The sequence below is a fragment of the Hippocampus zosterae genome, chromosome 9 (assembly GCF_025434085.1).
Source record: "Hippocampus zosterae strain Florida chromosome 9, ASM2543408v3, whole genome shotgun sequence".
NCBI lineage: Eukaryota > Metazoa > Chordata > Actinopteri > Syngnathiformes > Syngnathidae > Hippocampus > Hippocampus zosterae.
The window spans coordinates 16596104-16617160 of record NC_067459.1 but is presented as its reverse complement, the minus strand read 5'-3'; the positions used below and the strand labels follow the sequence as shown (position 1 = coordinate 16617160).

Sequence of the window (21057 nt, the reverse complement as noted above, 5' to 3'; positions counted from 1 at the left end):
TTCAAGTACTCAAAAAAAGAACGACTCATCCAATCGTCTCAATCTTTATTAATAATAGCTCAGGACATTAATGGTTCTGCGGAATGTGAACGATTGCGGTCTTTGTGTGCTCAAAAAAGTAAACAAATCATTTTTCTTGAAATTGGCTGTTCTCATCGTCAGTCTTTCTCTTCATGGCAGGTTTTGAAAAAAGACATGACTAGGACTGGATGACAGGATTTTCCTTCCACTTGGAGTCATTTCTCAATTACTCATTGCCAAAAGCTGTCGGGAGCCTTAGCCTACAAGTGATTAAAAAATAAAAATAAAAATACAAAAGAGCCAGGGCAAACACGCTGAAAAAAAAATGTTGTGGCGACACTCACATTAAACTTTGATGTCAAATAAGAGACCGCAATCATCTTGCAGGCTGCAAATTTGAGATGCCGCATCTCGACGAATGCCCAGTTGTGTGTTGGGAAGTTAAAAAAAAATAAAAATACTCAGCTGCATTTTAGTGGATTTTTCAGGTGTCTGTAGTATTTGTTCAAGTTGTAAATTGATGTTAGCGAATTTTCAACTCCTCACTTTGTCAAAATAAACTTGTTCTTTTGCTCACATGACAATAAGATATTGTGACTAAAAAACATTAGTTTCTACCTCTGTAACATTCATTCATTCATTCATTCATCTTCCGTACCGCTTGATCCTCACTAGGGTTGCGGGGGGTGCTGGAGCCCATCCCAGCCGTCTCCGGGCAGTAGGCGGGGGACACCCTGAATCGGTTGCCAGCCAATCACAGGGCACACAGAAACAAACAACCATTCGCACTCACACTCACACCTAGGGACAATTTAGAGTGTTCAATCAGCCTGCCACACTTGTTTTTGGAATGTGGGAGGAAACCGGAGCACCCAGAGAAAACCCACGCAGGCCCGGGGAGAACATGCAAACTCCACACAGGGAGGCCGGAGCTGGAATCGAACCCGGTACCTCTGCACTGTGAAGCCGACGTGCTAACCACTGGACTACCGGGCCGCCCACCCCCCACCTCTGTAACATCTCTCTGAAAAAAGAACACAACCTACATGTCAAGTGTTTTCTGAGCATTTATTTCCATAGTTCACAACCTTACCAAAGCCATGGAACCTTTTTTAAATTATTGTAAAATCAACCAAAAAAAAAAGAAAGAGGTAATCAACTTACCTGCAGACATGTTGCTCATTTTCTCACTTCAGAATTCACTCAGCTGCCTGAGTTCCCTTCGCTCTGCTTCTGTTTGTTAGTCTTATAATGATTTTTTGGGGGGCAAAAGAGGGATGGGCATTTTTTTTTCTGGAGGAGGACATTCCATCATAGTTTCAGCAAAGCTATCACTAGTAGGGTGTGCACACTACAAGTGCGCCTGTAAGTGGCAACTGATAAACCTAAAGTCCCCGATTGGCTGTTTTGTTATGTTTTTTCTTAATATGGGGCCACAGATCATCATGCACTACTGTCAGGTATGTCACAAAAAGTGGTGTTGCGTTTTATTGCAAACTCCTACTTTTACCAAAGGAGTTTAAACAGTGCTTCTACTTTCATTCCCAGTACTTTTTATCACAAGTGGCTGTACTTGTACTTAAGTCAAGAATGTGAGTATTTTTTGCCACATCAGTAATTGTGACACAAGACATCCAGTGCCCAAAACTCGTGGAAATCAAGCTAGAGCTCATCTTTTTTGCAGTTGTGCCTTTCGTTAATGATTTCAAAGCTGAGCGCATCATAGAGGAATGTGTCCAATATTATTGAGTATTCTGTGAGTGTGTGCGTGTGCGTGTGTGTGTGTGTGGGGGGGGGGGGGGGGGGGAACAAATTGATTATTTGTTCCTCTCTGCTTTGCTTCTCCCTGCGGCAACATGGAAGCGGGCTGGGATGATCGCACATGCTGCTGCCGCACTAGGTGGTATGCATCTTGACACCTAAACATGTTTTAACATTGATCAAACTAAGCCCAATTCTCACCTAACAATTCTAAAAAGTGAAAGATACATATTTATAGCGTCAGCGGACACTCTAATGACATTGTTTGCAATGATGTAAATTGCATTGCATCATAGTGAAAGCCGTTTCTAATGTTTTGATTATCTTTGGTACCTTATCCGGCGACTGGAAAACGGTAAACTATTCAACGGAGATCTTATGGAACATTAAACTAACCCCCAAATAAATTTAATAATGTCCTGACAACGGACAGTGAGTCTTCTAATGATTCCCAATCAGGTTTGCGTCGCAGTTTTGTGTCCCATGAGTGCAGTGAGTGGCCTTGTGTGACAAGAATTCACAGCAGCAACAAGCACTAAGTCAACCTGAATGGGGTCTAGAAATGGTGAGTGGGGTGATGAATTATCTTCCGTCTATGTAGGACGAGCCTGTCTGCAAATTCTCAGCAGCCATAGAAAGAAGGCCTCCCGCTTGACGATATTCTGGGTCAGCGAGCCTCGGGGGGGCTGCGGAGAAGCAGAGCAGACGTGGCCTTTTTCGCTGGCCGTGCAGCACGCTGTTTACATCCACGAGGGCTTCTAAAAGCACATCGTGCGGATGTTTCCATATTGTACATGTAGCATGCTCGTGTTCTCCCATGAAGTCAATAACAGCCTGCGGAATGTCAATATTAAGACCAACGGTCAGCAACATGTCGCAGATGGTTCCCATTGTTATGTTCATCTTTGCTTTAATATTTTTGGGAAGTACAGTACGCTCGATAAATCAGCAAGTACACTTCAAAGTGCAAAACGCTAGCTCGGTTCATGATGTATGTCTCGTGCATACCACTGATGAGACCAAACCTACTCCAGGAGTAGGTTTCATACAGGAGTCCCAACCTACTACTGCAGGAAATTCTCTAATTTCACATAACGGGTCACAAAAGTATAATTTATTTATGACATATACCGTGTATACAATGTATCTTTGTTCATCTATCTGGGCCAGCAACATATCGTGACAGTCAGAACAATTAAATGCTCTTCCACTTGAACTTGTCTGTCCACCTGTTGCCATACATGTGGGCAAAATGTTGGTACAGTAGAAAAATAATAATAAAAGAAAAAATATATAAATACTAATAATCGTGAAAATCTGACAGCGATGATTCAACAGGATTATTTTTAAAATTAAATATAACGGGGCCGGACAAAAATTTGGAGCACCCTTAGCTTCATCTTTTGTTGAACAAAATCTTTTGAGGCAATAACCACGTAAGAGTAATTGTACATAATTTATCGCTCTGTGCTTTTCGATCAACTTACTGATGAGACACTGCAAGGACTTTATTTACGTACATAGCGTGCAATCAAAGTAGTTTATCATGCCGAAGAAGACCAGCTTGTTCCTTTTCGCAGCCTTGAAGTTAAGATACCAGCCTCTTGGCTTATCCAAAGTCACTTCAGAAAAGTCCGATGTTTTGATCTTAGCCGTTCTTGAGCGTCTTTAGCTGTGTTTTGCGTCATTATCCTGCTGCAAGACCCAGGGCCTGTGACTGAGACTAGGTTGGCGACAGTCCCATGGATCTTAAATTTCTAAATAATATGTGCCGCCGCCATCACAGGGGCTTCACGCTACTTGGAAATTTTGTCGAGAATTGTGTTTGTAATCTCCTGAGCGATGCTTTCCCTCGCATCCTCTGGTCCGTGTTTTGTGTGGTACACACGATGTCACCAAAATGGCCAGGGACCAATCGGGACACTTTAAATAGGGCAACTGACTGCTTGCAAGGTCACGGTAATTAGAGGACACACCTTGGTTGAAGATGTCACTAAGGTCAAATGATTTCAATCTTTTCTTGGGGGTACCATCGCTTTTGTCCAGGCCTGTTTCAAGAATTTGTTCCTGTTGACACATAATTTAAAAGAAGTATATGACGTCATCGGTTAATTTTCATTCATTTTAAATGTATGATTACGATGATTTTTTTTCTTCCGTTCTTATTATTTTTCAGAAGAGTGCCAACAATTTTGTCCAGGTGTGGACAACAGAAGAATAACTTTATGTTCCACCACTCAGGTCCACACATTTGACAATGAGCAGGTACATTTAAGAAAGAAGATCATCATCATATTTCAATACTCATACAGTAAATATTTTTATGACATCTTTTTTGGTGGTGTGCCGTGAGATTTTTCTGGCAAAAATACAAGTTGGGAAATACTGGACTAGACTATACAGTACAATGAAATGCTCCACATAAAAATCGATGACTATGGCTTGTTTGGTGAAGGTATAGATTTTCTGATGTAGTCCATTTTGTATCAGTGCAAAAAAAAAAGGCATCAAATATTACAGTACAAGACTTCAGTTGCGTCATTTTATATAAATGAAACCAGTCATTGTTAATACAGTCATGAACACTAATAACATGAAGGTGAAGATTAAAATTTCTTGGAAGGAGAGCTGCGCATTCTTAATTGTTTTTCCTCACGGCAGTCTAAAAACTGACGATGACCCACCATGATCTGCCGTCAGCAACTGTGCTGATCAGCTGGCTGATAGAAATCGAGGTCACGTCACATGACTGGCGGGTATCTGGGCCAACGCATCATATGTGGTGCACAGCATCACACCTGCTGCAAGGTTGCAACAGTAGGCAAAAGTGCGCCCCCCCTTCACAAAGAACATAGTGTCTTTTTCAATACTTTCCTGCAGTATTGGCCGAGGAAGTTCCAGTTTGCAGACATAATCAAGTTCCCTCCCGCCCCCTTTTTGGGTTCACACTTTGTTGTTGTTGTTGCTTTTGGAAGAGCGGAATGATCTGGTCCTATAAAACAGTGGCTTCCTCCATGGCGTTGACCCACCTATGCGAGAAACAAGTTGCACATGAGGAACAAGAACAATAACAACACTAGAAAAAGAGATCCAATGTTGCCATCTGCTGGTTATAGTTGTGGTCTTTTTTTTTAACTTGCCCAGCTTAATGATGAAACCACAGTTAGCCAAGACTTTTGTCCGCATATTCTCATTTAAAAAAAAAAAAAAGAAAAAAAAAACATAACCAACGGTGCTTCTTGTTAGGATCCCCGTTGACAGCGTATCAAGTCAACGTTGCTCACAAAGTTAAAATGCACATGACAAAAATATGTTTTATCGGGGAGGCTGGAGTTGAATCGTGGAATTTCCAATCATTTCAATAGGGAAATGACTTTTGAGAAGTACGACTTTTTTAAGAATGTATTAAATGTGTGTGCCAAAGCGCCACTGTATTTAAAAAGCAGAAAACAAATCTTAATCCAGCAAGGCTCTCTAAATTCTTCAAATATTTTCTCCAGATTTTTCCAAAAAGTGTGAATAGTGAGTACGAATTGCGTCATCATTTGAAGTGGATCGTGGCCCATTTTCTCACCTCTGGGCTGTGTAATTGTCCCCCGCTTTAAACGTATAGTACAAAGTGTTTTTGTGATAAAGCTGGAAAACATTGGAGGCGTCGTCATCTCCCTGGTGGTTGTCCGGTAGCTTCACCGTAAAGCCCAACAAAGGCAAGCTCTCTGACGCCACCTTCTCCTGTGGAAACGGCATCAGAATGTCCATCATGTAACGACTCACACTGCACCGAATGCATTTTCAAAAGTCCTATACAGGTTGAAGGGGAGTGCATGTGTCCCCTCACCTCTTGGCCTCTGTAGGTGTAAAGCACCTTGTCTTTTAGGAGGAACCACAATCTCTTCCAGTTCCTCTTGCTCTTCTTGCTGCGGTGTAGACTGCCGCTAATAGAGCCCTCATCCGATACGGTCACCTGTGGAAGGAGTTATTAGCCTTCGCGGTCCTTCTGTTTATGATCACCGTGTCTGCGTCTCTTCTGCACAGACAACAATCGCAAGTCATTGTGGGCGGAGACGCACCTGGTTGAAGGTGAGCATGCCTTTGCGATGCCTCCAAATGTTTGGAGGGTGGATGCTTTGGAACACAGAGGAGAGCGGACGAGTGGAACGGCTCACACGAGGGCTGCTCTTTGTCGGGAGGGCACACGTATCCTCTCCTGCAAGGTAGACACTTTTTTAAACAAATCCGGGTCCAAGTGAAATTGATGATTCGTTTCTTTAAGGCGTGAATAGGAAGGGTTGTGCTCAAACGTTTTGTACCCTGGCAGAATTGGTGTAATATTGGTAATGCAGTCTACATCATATAACGAAGAAAGGGAACTCAAATGTGCAAACGTTACTGACTGACAATTTATGGCTGACATGAAATATAAATGTATTTTATTGTGTACTAATGGGTAACCAGTTCAGGGTGTACCCCGCCTACTGTCCAGAGAGGTGTTGCATAGAATCCACCACGCCTGCCTTTAACCATCGCGAGGATAAGCGGCTCTGATAATGGATGGATGGATGAATGTTCATTCATTCATCTTCCGAACCGCTTATCCTCACAAGGGTCGCGGGGGGTGCTGGAGCCTATCCCAGCCGTCTCTGGGCAGTAGGCAGGGGACACCCTGAATCGGTTGCCAGCCAATCGCAGTGGATGAATGTTTAAATCGACATATGCATATAGTGGCCAAAACAATAGGGGAATTACAAATTTAATTTAAAAAAAAGATCATTATGATCTACTTTGACATACAGTTAAATGGTCAACTCTCATGTCGTAATTGTCGTGCTACTGCATCTAAGAGATATTTTGAATTTGTTCAGTTTTGGTATCACACAGCAATGAATCACATTAAATCAGGATACGTTTTTCTGGGCTCACCTTAGTCTTTATTTTGCACAACCAAGTATTATTTTTTTTTGATACAACCCATTGAGAGAAAAGGCGAGGTAGTGATCATAATTATTAGAGTGCAACTTTTCACACCTCTTTTCTTGAGCTCGCTGTAGCAGTGATCACACACTTTGGCCATACGCTCTTTCATGTACTTGAGTGGATATCTATTCTTGGAGCAGCTCCTACAAACAATCTGCACCGGAAGGAGGGCACCGCGGGGAGTACAGACATAAACCAGCAAACAAGGACATATATGCACTTTTATGACGTGACATATTTATTTGCATTGCCACTCACCCTTCCACAGCTGTGGCAGTGATGCCTACGGAGAGTCAGGCTGAAGTCTGACGTGCAGTTCATACACATCATCACTTGAGACACTGGAACAAGTGTGGGGGGCTTTTCTCCTAAGGTTACGCGCAAATGATCTCTGGTCTGGACACACACACACGCACGTTAGTGAGTTCATCCCAATGTGTTGCATAGTACAGTATCGTGACAGTGAAGGGATAGTACTCGCTTACTTCTCCCGAGCAGTTGTTGAACGGCACAGATCCTTGGTTGTGTTCACTCACAGCGCAGCTCAACGTGTAAAACCAGTCCTCTCTTTCAATGAAGGAGCTGTCAAATAATACAACGCAGTCTCACACTCCAAACATCGCAAACTTTCATTCATCCTCACCACGAGGAATGATCATCTGCGTCTCACCTTGCAGACAAGGTGATGGAGATGTCGTTTCCCTCCATCCTCAGTGCATGCTGGACATTTTCGATGATGGGTTTACTGACCTAGGCATTTGATCGCCGATATCATGAAAGGAACAAACTGTACTTTTCTTTCTTTCTTTTTTTTACTCCTTATTAATTAATGATGAGTTGTGGTTGACAAATAAAGACAGAGCTGTAAAAAGTAATTTTTTATTTTTATTTTTTACCTTCAACCCAGTGAGTGACAGCGTGTTCTTCAATCTGTATTTGCCATCCTGTTGCGGATAAGTGTAAAGTAACATATCGTTCATCTGTAAACACGAACACAGGGACAATAATAAGTCAACAGACAGACAGCGGAGTAAATAAATTCGTGCAGAATACCGAAAATCACTAGTCATTATTATATCGGTGCAAGAAAGCTATTCTCCATTAGGTGGCAATGTAAGCACTTTATATTGGATAGTGTTGGATCTCTGACTGAATCCGAGGCCGATTGTTCTTCATCTAGCGCAGTCTTTCCTCATTGGGATCTTTTTGATACGTATATAAATGTATATACACTGTGTTGTTAACCTCTGCATTTCATCAAGTGGATTTGAGTTTTAGTATCAAGAAACTCAAGCTCCAGCAGACATTTTTTTGTTTGCTGTGAGTAATCAGAGCTGATAAAACTTGATCACCGAGAAGGTGGAAACAACAGCAGGATAGAGGACAGACACAACAAAACATTTTATCAGCATTTTTTTTTCACGGTGTGTTTGGGAGTCCTAACAAAAATGTTAAAACAACGTGCAGAGATGAAAAGCACTGAATTTTAATGGTGCTCTCATTTGTCCCAAATCCCAACAAATAGAAGTGACGAGCATACTAAAAGACATGTGAACTGAGACGGACGTTATGCTTCTACAAGTAATTAAGTCTCATTGTCTAAGGAGGTGGTTTTGATGATCTTTACTCTGCTGTCAGATTTTTTTTTTCCCTCTTTCTTTTAGGTGTCTCAGGAAGTCAGAATCCAGAAACATCCTGTCAGGAAACTCTGCTCTTAATAAAGCAGTCTGCAATAGGCCAGAGGGAAAAAGGTTGGCTCCTACATGGCAGTATTTCCATGATCACGGTTGCATTATCAAGCAAATACAGAGGTGACTTGATTTACAAATTAAAATTGTTTGGTGGCAACATCTTCACTCAAAACACTGGATTGAATTCGATCTCTGATCATCTTAAATCATTGAGATGAATGCAAATTCCATTAAGATGTTCCAGGCCCCCATAAAAGGCTGACAAAAAGATTTGTGAAGTGCTTGTTAATTTAAAAAAATAAAACAAGAACCAGGGAGTTACAGTTTTGCAATAAAGCAGCAAAGTTTGAATTAAATGTATTAATGTAAATGTAATACATGTAAATATTTTAATAAGTTTAAGAAGTTGTCATTGTGCGGCCACTTCTAGTGTTTGCGCATTATGTGTCTGTCTACACGTATTGTTGCACCATTTGTATTCAGATATACACTGCCTAAGGCTTTAGAACACGGCAAGATCGATGCTAAAAATCCTCTGAGAAATGGCTCATATTTCGAAAATGTCATGAATTAGGTAACTAATTTCTGTACAAGGCAATGTAAATGTTAAGTGTTGGATGCCCGAAACTAAGCTCGTCCGTTTCCAGAAGTAACATTTACCAAAAACAGATGACGAGGCTGTCGGCTCCTCCTGCTGACCTTCATCAGGGTGCCCTCCTTCACAAACACCTGACACCAAGAAACACAATAAAAATGACACACATTTATTAGTCACTTAGTGATTGCTGTTGTTAATATTGTTTCAACTCAGGCCAAAAGGGGATTCCCAGCTTAGTCATTGTGTTAAGGCCAAAAGGCGTGTGGCCCAGTATGGACTAAAATAATGCAATATTATGAAAGTCATACCCGACCGGGCTGCAGTAGGTCCCGCTGGCCATGAACACTATATTCGATGTTGACCAGACGCAGCAAGTTCTCCTAACATGAACAAATAGAAGACAAAGACATGAGTAGATCTTTGTCATTTGTCACCAAAAGTACTCGCAGTACTTATTTCTTATGACTCATTGAATGGTACAGCGTCCATTTTTGTTCTTTTGTTAACAATCAAAATACATACGAAGTAATCAGATTCCCATTTAAAGCACCCCTTGCATCAACCATAAGCGTGGCTACTTACTATCAAAGTTAATCTTTTTTGCACGGACTAAAATCCTTACAGTGCCGTATATAGAAGTAATAAGTCATAAGGTTAAAAAAAGGAGATGGATTGGTTCATATTTGTTATTTGTCACCCAAGTTAAGATAGAGCTCTTCTTTTTACACTTCTATGACATTGTTTAATGAAATGGATAATGTAATGTAGTGCTATTTTCCTAAATTTCTCGGTGAAACATGCAGGATGTGGGTATCTCTACAGTGTATACAATTCAGATCCACCTAAATGTGTCTCCACAATTCTGTACTTTCAGGTTCATGGTGCCGTCTTGAAACTTCCTGTGACCAGCACCATTGGTGGCCATTTAGGAGGTGATATGTAGTGTCACTTCCAAGAACTTAAAGTAAGAGCAAGCTTTTTTTTCTCTTTTTTTTTTTTTTGTAACCGTGCTTTTCCAAATGTGAGGCTTTTTTTGGGCTTGCTCCTTGACTCTAAACAAAGGAGCAGCTCATGGGAGACTCAAGGCAACAAGAGAGCTGTGCATGTGTCCAGCAGTGGAGCATTGTTGGAGGTAACGTTGGGCTCAGCGTCCTGCCCACTCAACGTCTTGAGCCATGAACACATTCACATTCTTCATTTCAGAAAAAAAATCTCTTTCCTGTTCAGCCTTTTTTAGTACTCCCTTGAAATAGTCATGCCGTCTTGGTGCACTTCTTCCGTTTGATCATTTGTCCGCATGTAAATAGGAATGCCACAATACGTGCAAATATTTCAAAAATAAATCAACCGTTTTCAAATCGGCAAATCTCTTCTACTAAGATTATTTTGCCGAAAATCAGGTTTGAATTACAGAACAGAATAAACCATATTATCAGGGTAAGAACATCATGTATGACCGCTATACTATACATGATACTCACCCCGCGTCTTAAACTGTCATTTGCCTGGTCGGCAATGTCCGCCACTATCACGACAGCAGCTGAATGAGGTCATGCAAAGGGAGGAAAAAAAAGAATAAGAATGTGACATGTCATGCCTGCATTAAACATTTTTTAAGCCACTGGGGAATATAGCTAAAGGTTAACAGTGATTGTCTAATGGGGGGCAGGGGGGCACATCAGCACATGCCTCATTCTTCTTGTTCGCTCTATGTGTGTCTACCAGATTTCATGTTTCACTTTGTTGTATGTTATGCAGTATGTTGAATGAACAATGATGTATCACGATAAGTCACTGAAGTGTGTCCAGATGACATTCGGTAACTCTGACAGCGTCAAGGCTGTGCAACTTGGTTTCGGATCTGTAAAATTCAGCGTCACGTTTCTTTTTCTTGCATTATTGTGCTAATCATTTTAGTACAAAACAGATTGCTGACTACATCTTCTTATTGTGTTGACAGTGGTGATGAACTGCACTACCAAAATAACAACAAAAACAAAACAAAAAAAACAACCAAAGGAGTAGAAACAGCTCTCATTATGATGCAGTGCTGGTCTACACCACTGCAAAACTACGACCGCAATAGCAAACCGATTGCTTGGTTCATTCCCACGCATTTCTTTTATGCATGAAGCGCCTTGTTTACTTGTTTGCTGCCACAGTGATGATTTCCAGTCATTGCAAAAAATAACCACTGGTGGCTCACCTTCTTTCTAGTAAAGTCATCTAAATTGGCTCTCTCAAGGCCACCTCTCCATGCCAAATGGAATAAATTCCCCATAAAGTCGCGGGCAACAACAAACAAACATAGGCCAGTAAAACTCCCATGTGAGCAACAGCTTGTGTCCATACTGGCTTTATTCAGCATCTTTATTGTACCTTGGGTGTCCTCGTATTCTTGAGAATCAGGGGAAAGGTTATTCAAGTAATCTGAAAGCAAGAATGACAAATAAGTTTACTTATAGAATGAAAAAAGTGAACAGATTTTTCAAAAATATAAGTTCAGTCACCTGTCAGGATCATGCGGTACTGAGCCACACGCACGATCACCTGCAGCAGTTGTTGCTTAAGAGAAACTATTTGGCCAGATGGATTCTGCTGCTGTGAACACAAAACATCCTCTCTGTAGTACTGCGGATACACGACAATATGACATGACAACTTTGGACAATCAAAATTGTATGAGACTGTTTGCTGAATGTGCAAAAAAAAAGGAAACAAAGAGGAACTTTTCAGACAGACTTTACCACAAATTATTTCATCTTATGATGAGGCCAATGACACAAAATGACTTGCATCCATCTATTTTCTACAGTGATTGTCCCGAATAGGGTCACGGGTGAGCTGGAGCCTATTACAACTCACTTTGGGCAAGAGGTTGGTTCCACTTAAGAGTCATCACATAACCTAACATGCAACCCATATAGACAAAAAAATAGCCCAATTTTGACTGCCATTGTCAGAGTGGTAGACAGTTCCTCATATAGCTGCTGAGAGTGTTTACTGTGCCTTCGAATTTCATTTGTCATTCGTATTTGCATTTGCGTCCGCCTTTGTGACAAAATTAAAAACTTCAGATAATAACGGATGTCTTGCGGACGGCATTGTGTGCCGCAGAATAAAGGCAGAGAGGGTTGCGTGGGGTAGAAGAAAAGGCAGCAAGGGAGTGACAGGCCATTCTTCATGGTTAAGAGACCTTTACAACACAGGAAAGTCAGTATGCACGCGTACGTCGAAATGTCAACTGCGTTAAAAGCAAGGTGTTACTGAATCAAGGAGGGGGAAAAAACACAGCTGAGTGCTGCCCTTTGACGGTCTGGAGGAAATTCAATGAAGAGTGTTTTGTGCACCGAGGAAGGTTGAACTTTGTATTGTTATGTAGGTGCACCGTGCTACACCAGGGTGTGCAATATATGGCCTGGGGGGGTGGGGCACAAATGTCCATCTATGTTGTTTAATGCAGCTTGGTTGCGGTTTTGACATTTTGCCTACAATTGGTCAATTAAATGTATCTTCATTTTATGGATGTTGTGTGTTGCAAATAGTAAAAGTGTGATAGTACGACATTTTCCCCTCCATCTTCAAATTACCGAAGCTCATTTCTGCCAGAAAAAAAAATGGGGTTCTTTATTTTTTTTTATTAAGAACTGTTAGAAACTCACAATATTTTACCACACACACAATATCTTCTTAAATCCTTTAAGGACAACTAAATCTACACATAGTCCAAGCTTTGTTATTGGTGGTGGACCTAATGCTAAATCATAATTATAAGATATTATTTCAGTCTTACAATTTAGAATCTGACTTACCCTTCTCCCCCCCCCCCTGTACCCCTCCAGTGATTCTTTTCTTTTACTGCCAGAAACATGTTAGCCAAGTCCATAGTAGCGTGAGTGTCTTGTGTCACCCCATTATCATTTAAAGTTTCACAAGAGACAGTAAGTTCTAGTTCAGCGGTCCCCAACCTTTGTTGCCCCACAGAACGGTTTAATGTCAGACAATATTTTCAAGGACCGGCCTTCAAAGTCGGATAAATCCAACAAAATAATGCCACCTGCATGAAAACTGTGGTATTTTCTAACCATAATAAACATGAATCATGACACGAGAACCGTCCTATCTTTGGTCACTATGGTAACGTTTAAAGGTGCCTTCAAAATAAGATAGACCGCAGATAAAAAGTCCATTAAAAATACGGGCTTGGTGCATGAGAATCTCCCGTTGAGATAAATCCGTATTTTAGGTAGGACTCCTGATACTGTCTATTAAATGTTTCCTTCTTTTCCTTGAAAGTAGTAGGCTCCTTTTCTGTCTCCTGCCTGGGCCTTTTGCCCTTCCCCCCAAAAACTTTCCAAGACCTTTGTTTTTAACTCATCTTGCTAGCTCCTGGGTTTCATTTTAGCGGTAACCTATCACGTGACTAAGAAGCGTGCCATCACTCATGTCAAGAGAGACATCCTGTAGAAAGATGTAACAGAGAATTTTTCAAAATAAAACATTTTTCAGATTCCGAAATGAATAAAACAGAAGTAATGCAAGTTATTTATCCTTTCTGTGCGGCCCGGTACCAAATGACCCACGGACCGGTGCCGGTCTGTGGCCCGGTGGTTGGGCATCACTGTTCTAGTTCACTCCAATATGTTTGATGAGGTTGAGGTATTGCACCCGATTCTCATTTAGACATGAACCTTGCTTCGTGCATGCTAAAATGAAGGACTCGCGTGTTATGTGTCAGCGATGTACTGACTTCAAACTGGTGGACGATGGCCGCAAATGCAGCTGAGGTTCGACAGCTCTCCTCCAGTAGGTTCATACTTCGGTCGTAGTGGCCGATGTAGGTGGTAAAGAGCAAGAATTCTGCCTTCCTGGAGAGGAAGATGTCTGCGATCTTCTGGCTCTCTTCCCTACATTGACAGAGGAGAAGAGGCAGTGTACATCAAGCTCTCCGAGTTCAGTATGTGCAATGGAGACGTGCGTTAATTCCTCACCACTGCCGAGTTCGATTCTCCAGCTCGGTGAGGATTGTGCGGTGCAGATGGTAAATATCAGGCAGCTCATTGAGAATTTCACAAAGTCTTTTTTCATCCAAAGCAGGCTCTCCGTCATCCGTTGCTGTAGTGCTCACTGCTTCCCGAAAGTCCTGCGGCACGAGGGGTGACGTATTTTTTTTTAAATGTACACCCTCTTTTTTAAGAAATGTCCAATTAAGGCACGATATTCTTTTGCGTATTTTCATTTCATTTATCTGCTGCAGAATCTGGTGCATGAAGCTAACTAGCAGATTTTCTTTTAAAAAAGGAAGTGAAAAAAAACGGACTCGATAAGACCTCATTAAGAAAATGACGTTAACACTGGCAATGAGTCTTTTCAAATGTCCCTTAATGATAATGTTTAAAAAAAGGGGGGGAAAGTAGATTTATACTGGCAATTTCTGACACTGTGCATTCTAAGCAGAGGGAGAGGAAAGTAAATTTAAAAAAAAGGTCCTTAAATCCAGAGAAAAGAAAATGAATGGATCCATCACTTACTTCCTGGAGAAGCTTGAGGGCTTTCACGTGTCTACAAACAGAAAAATACAGAATGAATTGAGCAGTTGAGTTTGAATGATGATGAGGTAACTTACAATATCTCAGTTTCGAGTAGATCCATTGCGATGTAAAAAGCTCGGGATCGACCGTCGACCTGTAAAGGGTTGAAATATGCATTATAACCCCATCGTGTTACATGCACAACACGGAAGTAGCAAATGAATTTTGGCTTTCCTGAAATGGAACAAGTCAGCCATCTTGTAAAGTCACAATTTTAGGCAAATTCCATATCCCGTCTTCCGAATGAGTCGGCTCAAATTGAAAATGGAGATGTTTGTTTGGCTTGACGAGCAACAAATGATCACGTAAACATGTGACATGACCAGGACTATGTGCACAACTGTGCTACGCTGCTCTCTGGAATACATTTCAATGAAATTACAAGTCATAATTTGTCCAAATGTACCTGTTTATCATAGTTGCTTTCACCACCTGCATCTTCCTCCTCTGACGTGCGTCCGGCATCTTCATCAGCTGTTGAGGGTCCATTGACCGTACTATCCGGGTCGCTTTGTGGACCAGCAGCAAGAGAACACACTTTGTAGGCTTCTGTATAAGCACTGCAGAGACGGAATGAAGGATACTTTGTTTGAGCAGTGCATTTCCATTGAGCAGGAAACTACAACCGCGACAATATTTGTAAAGCAATGGCAGAATTTCATATCATTTTCCTATGATTGTTTTGGTGCTCTCTTTAGATTGTATAGGTGTCCAGTCGGTGTCGCGACTAACGTGTTCTAATTTGACAATAAATCATCGTTTTTATTAGCCTTCCAAGTCCTTTGTGATCCCCCATGTTGAAATATCACCACAATAAAAATTCTGAATGTTCAAAGCGAGTGAGAAAAGTTGAAACGTTGCAGCTTTACTGCGACCAATAAAGTGGGCTCAGCAAGGCCTGGAGTGGAAGCCGCACTCAAGTGGAGTCTGCTGGTCCTCCTCTACAGGGAGCCCTCGGTGTACGTGCTGACTGGCTGCAACTCGACAGGGAGTGTACCCATATGCAAATAAAATGCCTCTTTACATTGCGGCATTGATGCAATAGTGATCGCGGCAAGCATCAATGGATTTCAACCCCACTGAGATGCAAATGAGCAACATATGAACAACATATGCGAACGTCATTATAGCACCACGGCTCATTACTGACGACCAGATCAAATCTTTGGATGAGTTACCAGAGGTTGCGCGAAGCTCAAACGACATGTGGACACTTTCTATATTGGGTTCATGTCGAGTCTATCGCCGATTTTGTCACTTCTTAAATGCGGACGCAGAGGAAAACATACTGCCATAAAACTTGCAAGGAGAGAAACAATTCATTCTCCGTCTGCCTGGTGGTCATGGCTGAGTGTGTTAAGTCTGAAGCAGCTGCTCATTGTTTGCTTTCGGGCTATAGCACAGCTAAACTTAGCTTTGACTTGCAAGTAAAAATGAGCGAAAATGACCTCCGGATGTACAGTAAGCGGCAAAAGCAACTCAAGACACACCACAACAAGCAGCAGTTTGGCAGATAGTGAGTAATTCTTCCCAGAAATTGGCTTCAAGCTGTTTCTGCCCACTCCAAGTTGGAGTTTACTGTTAAACAAAGACAATTATGAGTTGTGTATTTAAAATAAATGCATAACTTTGATTTAGGAAAGTCTGCTAGCTTAATGCTAACACACGATAGAAAATGCTATAGTCGAGCTAACAAATAGCATCGAGTGTCATAGTGGTATAACCCTTAGGTGAAGCAACAGATATCCGTACACAAACATTGCAACAAGACATGAAGACAGATGATATCATAATACTTACAGGCATATATTCTTTATCCTCTGAATGGGAGTGTGAATAATGTAGGACAAGTTTTATAGAAATTGCATGGATGGATGTAAAAAGAACAAGGGATAGCTAGATCATTTTACATTTACTAGCCGTATTAACCTAAAATGTACGACCAAAGTAAAGTACATTTATTCACACCAACATTCAACGGATGTGTCTGCGCTACTAATTTGAGAGCGCGTGACTTGTTTCCCTATACAGTACTACAGACAAATCAAGCAAGCAACAAGGTGAATACAGCAGAATGCAAAGAAGAAGATACAATCTTGTGCTTCTGAGTGGACTAAGAAAAGCAATGGCTCCAAAACGCTGTGACTATTAATCATTCCGAGTGGACTGCATGCCTGCATGGATATGGCCAGCAGGAATGCAAGGCGGTAAAAGGGTGGGGTGAACGGGTAATAATGCCGGCGCAGCATCGCTGATCATACCAATAAATGCTTTTTCAGTTATTTATCTCACACACATGATTGATGAATGACAACATTTCCCCAACAACAATAAAGTGTTTCAACTCCAAAAAGCTGAGGAGAAAGCATGTGCATGTGTCGTGGTACCACGATACGCACGAGTGTTGCGTGTGACTGTAGTAACATTAGTAAGTGCGGAAATGTATCCGTATGTGAAAATTATCCCAGTGAAGCTTCGATGCTGAGATTTTGCTTCAGCGTTTTTCATAGTCAAATACGTTGAATTATTCAGTTCATCAGTGCACCGCTAATCGCAGGGCACATCCAGACAAACAAGCATTCATTCTAACATTCGCACCTTTTCATGATTTAGTCTTCACTTAACCTAACATGTTTTTGAGAGGAAAACCCGCACGAAAAACAGAAGACACAGAACCTCAGAATGTTCTAACCCACAGGTGTCAAAGTCAAGGCCCGGGGGCCAGATCCGGCCCGCCAGGTCATTTTATGTGGCCCACGAAAGCAAATCATGTGTGTCCACTTGCTAAAATCTGAACCCTAAATGTCAAATCGTCATGTGTAATATATAACGTTGAGATTTTGCTACCCTATTTACACTTACTTGAACAATAACTATTATAATCGACTTGACTTTCAAAGATTCATTTCAAAGCTAGTCGTCTATTAATTTGTTATGTACAAGTAATGTTTTTTGTGGTTTCACTGTCATAACGGCCCTCCATCCTGTTCAACCTCCCTCTATAACTCATTACCGTCATTCCACACGCAGCATAACTCACCTCTCTTCTTCCTGCTCAGACGACTTAGCTTTGACGTTAAAGCCAGGGAGGCTACTCATATCAACGTAACCGTCCGTCTCATTGGCAGACGACAGCATCCGCGTGGGGCGCTCAAAGAAGTCTCCCAAAGGCCGCGGTTGCACGGCCCTCCACTGGGGGACTTGAACATTCTCGTAGTCCGAATTAACAGCGGGAACATTTTCATAGTCTGAGGTATCCGCATTGGGGAAGGAGATGGAGCGAGGCTTGGTAAGAGGCAGCGGTGTAAAAGGCGCACGGGAGCGCTCCTCAAAAGACTCCACTCGCACCACGCTGCGATTGAGGAAGGCTGCCGATCTTCCTGTTCTTGTGGCGTTCTGGTAGAACAAGAAGGCAGGCGCTGGCTGAGGTGATGTTTGAGGCTGGCAAGTAGAGCGATGGAGGAGCCGCGGGGAACTCGTAACGCTGTGTCTTTCCGGATCCAGCAGTCTGCTGGGTGTCACGTGGCTGGACTCTGTTGAGGACAAGTTGGAGGGCTTGCTCTCAGCTTTCCGTCGAAACTTCAGCATCAGGAAGCGTTTAATGGAGGATTTCTTCTTTCGGTTTTTCTCGGAGGATTCCACGTCAATAAGCAGTGAGGGCGAACTCTTGGCGATGGGTCTCTTGGTGATGTAGGCCAGCTCAAAAGGCGGCGGGATGTCCATTACAGACGTGGGTGTAGACAATCCACTGGATGAAAGAGGTGTGCATCCAGAGAACCTTCCGCAAGGAGAGCCTTCGGGGTCTCCGTGGACACAAGCAGGCGTGGACGTGGAGGACGAGGCATACAGGGGCAGATAGTGAGGCTTGGGGTAGGCCTTTAACATGGGGCTTCTGCTCAACATGGGTCCTTTCTGACCGAACCTGGGTCGATGTACGAGGCGCCCTCCTACCTCGCTGTCCATGTGACGCGACAAGGAGCGAGAGCATAGTCCCGATGTGCTCCTGCTCAAAGGAAATACGTTTTCACACTCAGTGCGATCATCTCCAGGATCCTCGTAAAGGTGGTCGTCACTGATGTCTGTATCGCTCACGTCATCGCCCAAAGCATGCCTGAAGAAGTCGGGCTTTCCTGGTACAACCAGTTGATTTCCCACGAAAGAAGTCGTCAACGAATTATCAGAGGTGCAGAGCAGACGGAATTTGGGTTGAGAATACAAACGATTCAACAAGGCATCTAGTCTGTACTCTTCACTCGTAACAGACCTACTTCTCTGGTATCCTATGGGGTCTATTTGGCCTTTACTCTTGTGGTACTTCTCCGCCGAGAAACCACCTTGTCTCGGTGACGAAAGTGGACTGCCTGGTACACCACAAGCTTTATTTTGATTTGGGATCATATCTTTCTTGATAATGTCCGCTGGAGATACATAATACGGTTCATGGCTTTCATAGTCTTCCAAGGCGATGTGCCTCTTTGATTCATGACAGATCTGCTTGTGGTCACCAATTCGAATGGTGGGGTCTTCCTCAACGGCGCTGAGCTGCGGATTTTCACAATTTTCATGGTCGCCCTTGAGGCTCTTACAGGGGATCCCATTATTAGAAGTGGATGCTTCTTGGCTGGGTTGACTAAGGACATCATCATTGAGAGACTCGGCTGTGTGGTCAAATTCTTCCCGCCTCGGTGGTATCTTCTCTATCCTGGCCCCTTTTTCCTCATCAACGCTGTTTACGGAAATGTCTCCCATTGAGAGGCCATCCGTGTCGGCCAGCGCCTCGCCGGCATCCTCGTCCATGTCCTCTGTCACGTCTGTGGTGTCAATCATCTCCACCGCGTCCTCCGAGTCAATGGTGAGCCGGTCGTCGCTGGTCCACAGCGTATCCAGGGAATCCACTTCCTCCGTGAGGGCACTGTCCGTTAGTCTCCAGTCCTCATCCGTTTTTGGAAGTGTCTCTTCCTCCAGATCAAGTTGGCTCTCACTGAAAGTTCGTCCTTGTGATGACACATCATCTTGGTCAGAAAATGTCCCTCCATTGAGACCCCCGTTAACGTATCCCTCTGGGATACCTGAAAGGAAGGGTTCCCTGGAATGGAGCTTCAGAATAGGTTTGGGGGCAACAGAAGGTTTGGGACCCCTGGCTGCGGACATTAGCGTCACGCGGGTGGGATAAACAAGTGATAGCTTTGGAGTGACACGGGACTCGTTGCCGCAGTCTGAAGGAACAACAGGAAAAGGAAACGGTAAGATGATGTACCTTAAAATAGATTGCAGCTCACTCGAGGGGTGTCCCTGAAACGTCAAATTATAATGTGACCCCTGCGTATTCATTAAAATTCTTAACGTTTGGTGTAACTGTCAAGTTCAAAAGTGTAGATTTGTCTTAAGGTATATTTGGAGAATGCTTGTCCACCCTTTGGAGGAACAATAATGGAAGGGATTTCCCTGAGTGGCTTCCTGTGATTCAATGCCCCTTAAAGCAACTGCTCATGCTTTTAGAATGCAACCACAGGACTGTATCGTAAGTAATAGACAGTGACAAATGGAGAGCAATGTATACGTGATAAATGTGTTTCATTTGGAAAACATGAATACTCTCAGAGGAGGAAGCTAATCATGGCTTTTCTAATTTACATTTTAAAGAGAACTCAGCTCAGGATATAAATTCATTCATATTGCTGCAAAGTAAGCAAAGGCACCAATGGACTAAAACCAACTTAGTATTAAATGTTGTTAAATTCGTGTTTTATTCAAATCTACAGGGCTTAAAAAAACGTGAAATACATATACTGAAAAAGTTGATACTCCAGATGATGAATGCAACATTTACAAGAGCGTCACTTACAACGTCAATTAAATTTTTAGCTTACCTGTGTTCATTTTGACGAAGCTAACGTCTCCCGCCACATGTCGTCCACAGAAGCAGCTCTAACTCAATATGAAATATCACGAAAAAGAATAAAAGTGTCCAAAAGCCTCAGCTGGTGTTCGCCGCTTCCTCGCCATCCAAGAGACGCCGCTGCTCTTCATGGCCACACACACACGCACACACGCACACACACGCACACACACGCACACACGCACACAAACTTCCTGTGCGTGTGTGTTAATGTTAATGGTGGGCTCAACTAAAGTATTAAACTCGCGGAATTTATGAAGAAAAAAACATTTTACACAGACACAACACAATTGTTGAAATAACAACATAAACAAGGCATACAAATTGTATTTTTATGCATGCGAAAATACATGATTTTTATTTTTATTATACATCATAAAACGGATTTTACCTCGGTACATTTCACTATTTTTAATAACTATCCATTTAAAAAAAAACATCAATATTCAAGTATAATTTCTAACCTGGAACGCTAACTATTGTTGCCTTGCTTCAACGATTGGCTGAGAGTTATCACATGGT

General features: G+C 42.4%; 1 protein-coding gene across 3 annotated transcripts; it reads right to left on the bottom strand.

The window, feature by feature from the left end:
* Positions 1–3738: 3738 nt before the first annotated feature.
* On the bottom strand, positions 3739–20681 carry LOC127607363 (FYVE, RhoGEF and PH domain-containing protein 5-like). Of its 3 annotated transcripts, none has more exons than XM_052075581.1 (21): positions 20507–20681; positions 17677–19852; positions 15043–15196; positions 14672–14730; positions 14577–14607; positions 14037–14188; positions 13796–13952; positions 11556–11646; positions 11425–11475; positions 10527–10585; positions 9354–9425; positions 9108–9176; positions 7653–7736; positions 7427–7506; positions 7242–7338; positions 7015–7152; positions 6808–6910; positions 5853–5989; positions 5621–5746; positions 5357–5514; positions 3739–4811 (listed from the first exon to the last, which is right to left on the bottom strand). In XM_052075581.1, the coding sequence occupies exons 1-21, from the start codon at positions 20514–20516 to the stop codon at positions 4775–4777; spliced, it is 4041 nt and encodes a 1346-aa protein (XP_051931541.1). In that variant the 5' UTR covers positions 20517–20681; the 3' UTR covers positions 3739–4774. The 3 variants fall into 3 exon arrangements, with proteins under 3 accessions (XP_051931541.1, XP_051931543.1, XP_051931542.1); XM_052075583.1 differs by having other exon boundaries at positions 5648–5746; XM_052075582.1 differs by having other exon boundaries at positions 11556–11643.
* Between the last annotated feature and the right edge of the window lie 376 nt (positions 20682–21057).

Bases quoted from the DNA above. Each gene is read 5' to 3' on its own strand.
- LOC127607363 (XM_052075581.1), bottom strand. The intron at 9,426-10,526 runs GTGAGTATCATG...TGTTCATGTTAG, and splicing joins ATGACAGTTTAAGACGCGGG to GAGAACTTGCTGCGTCTGGT. The intron at 7,339-7,426 runs GTGAGACGCAGA...ATTATTTGACAG, and splicing joins TCCATCACCTTGTCTGCAAG to CTCCTTCATTGAAAGAGAGG.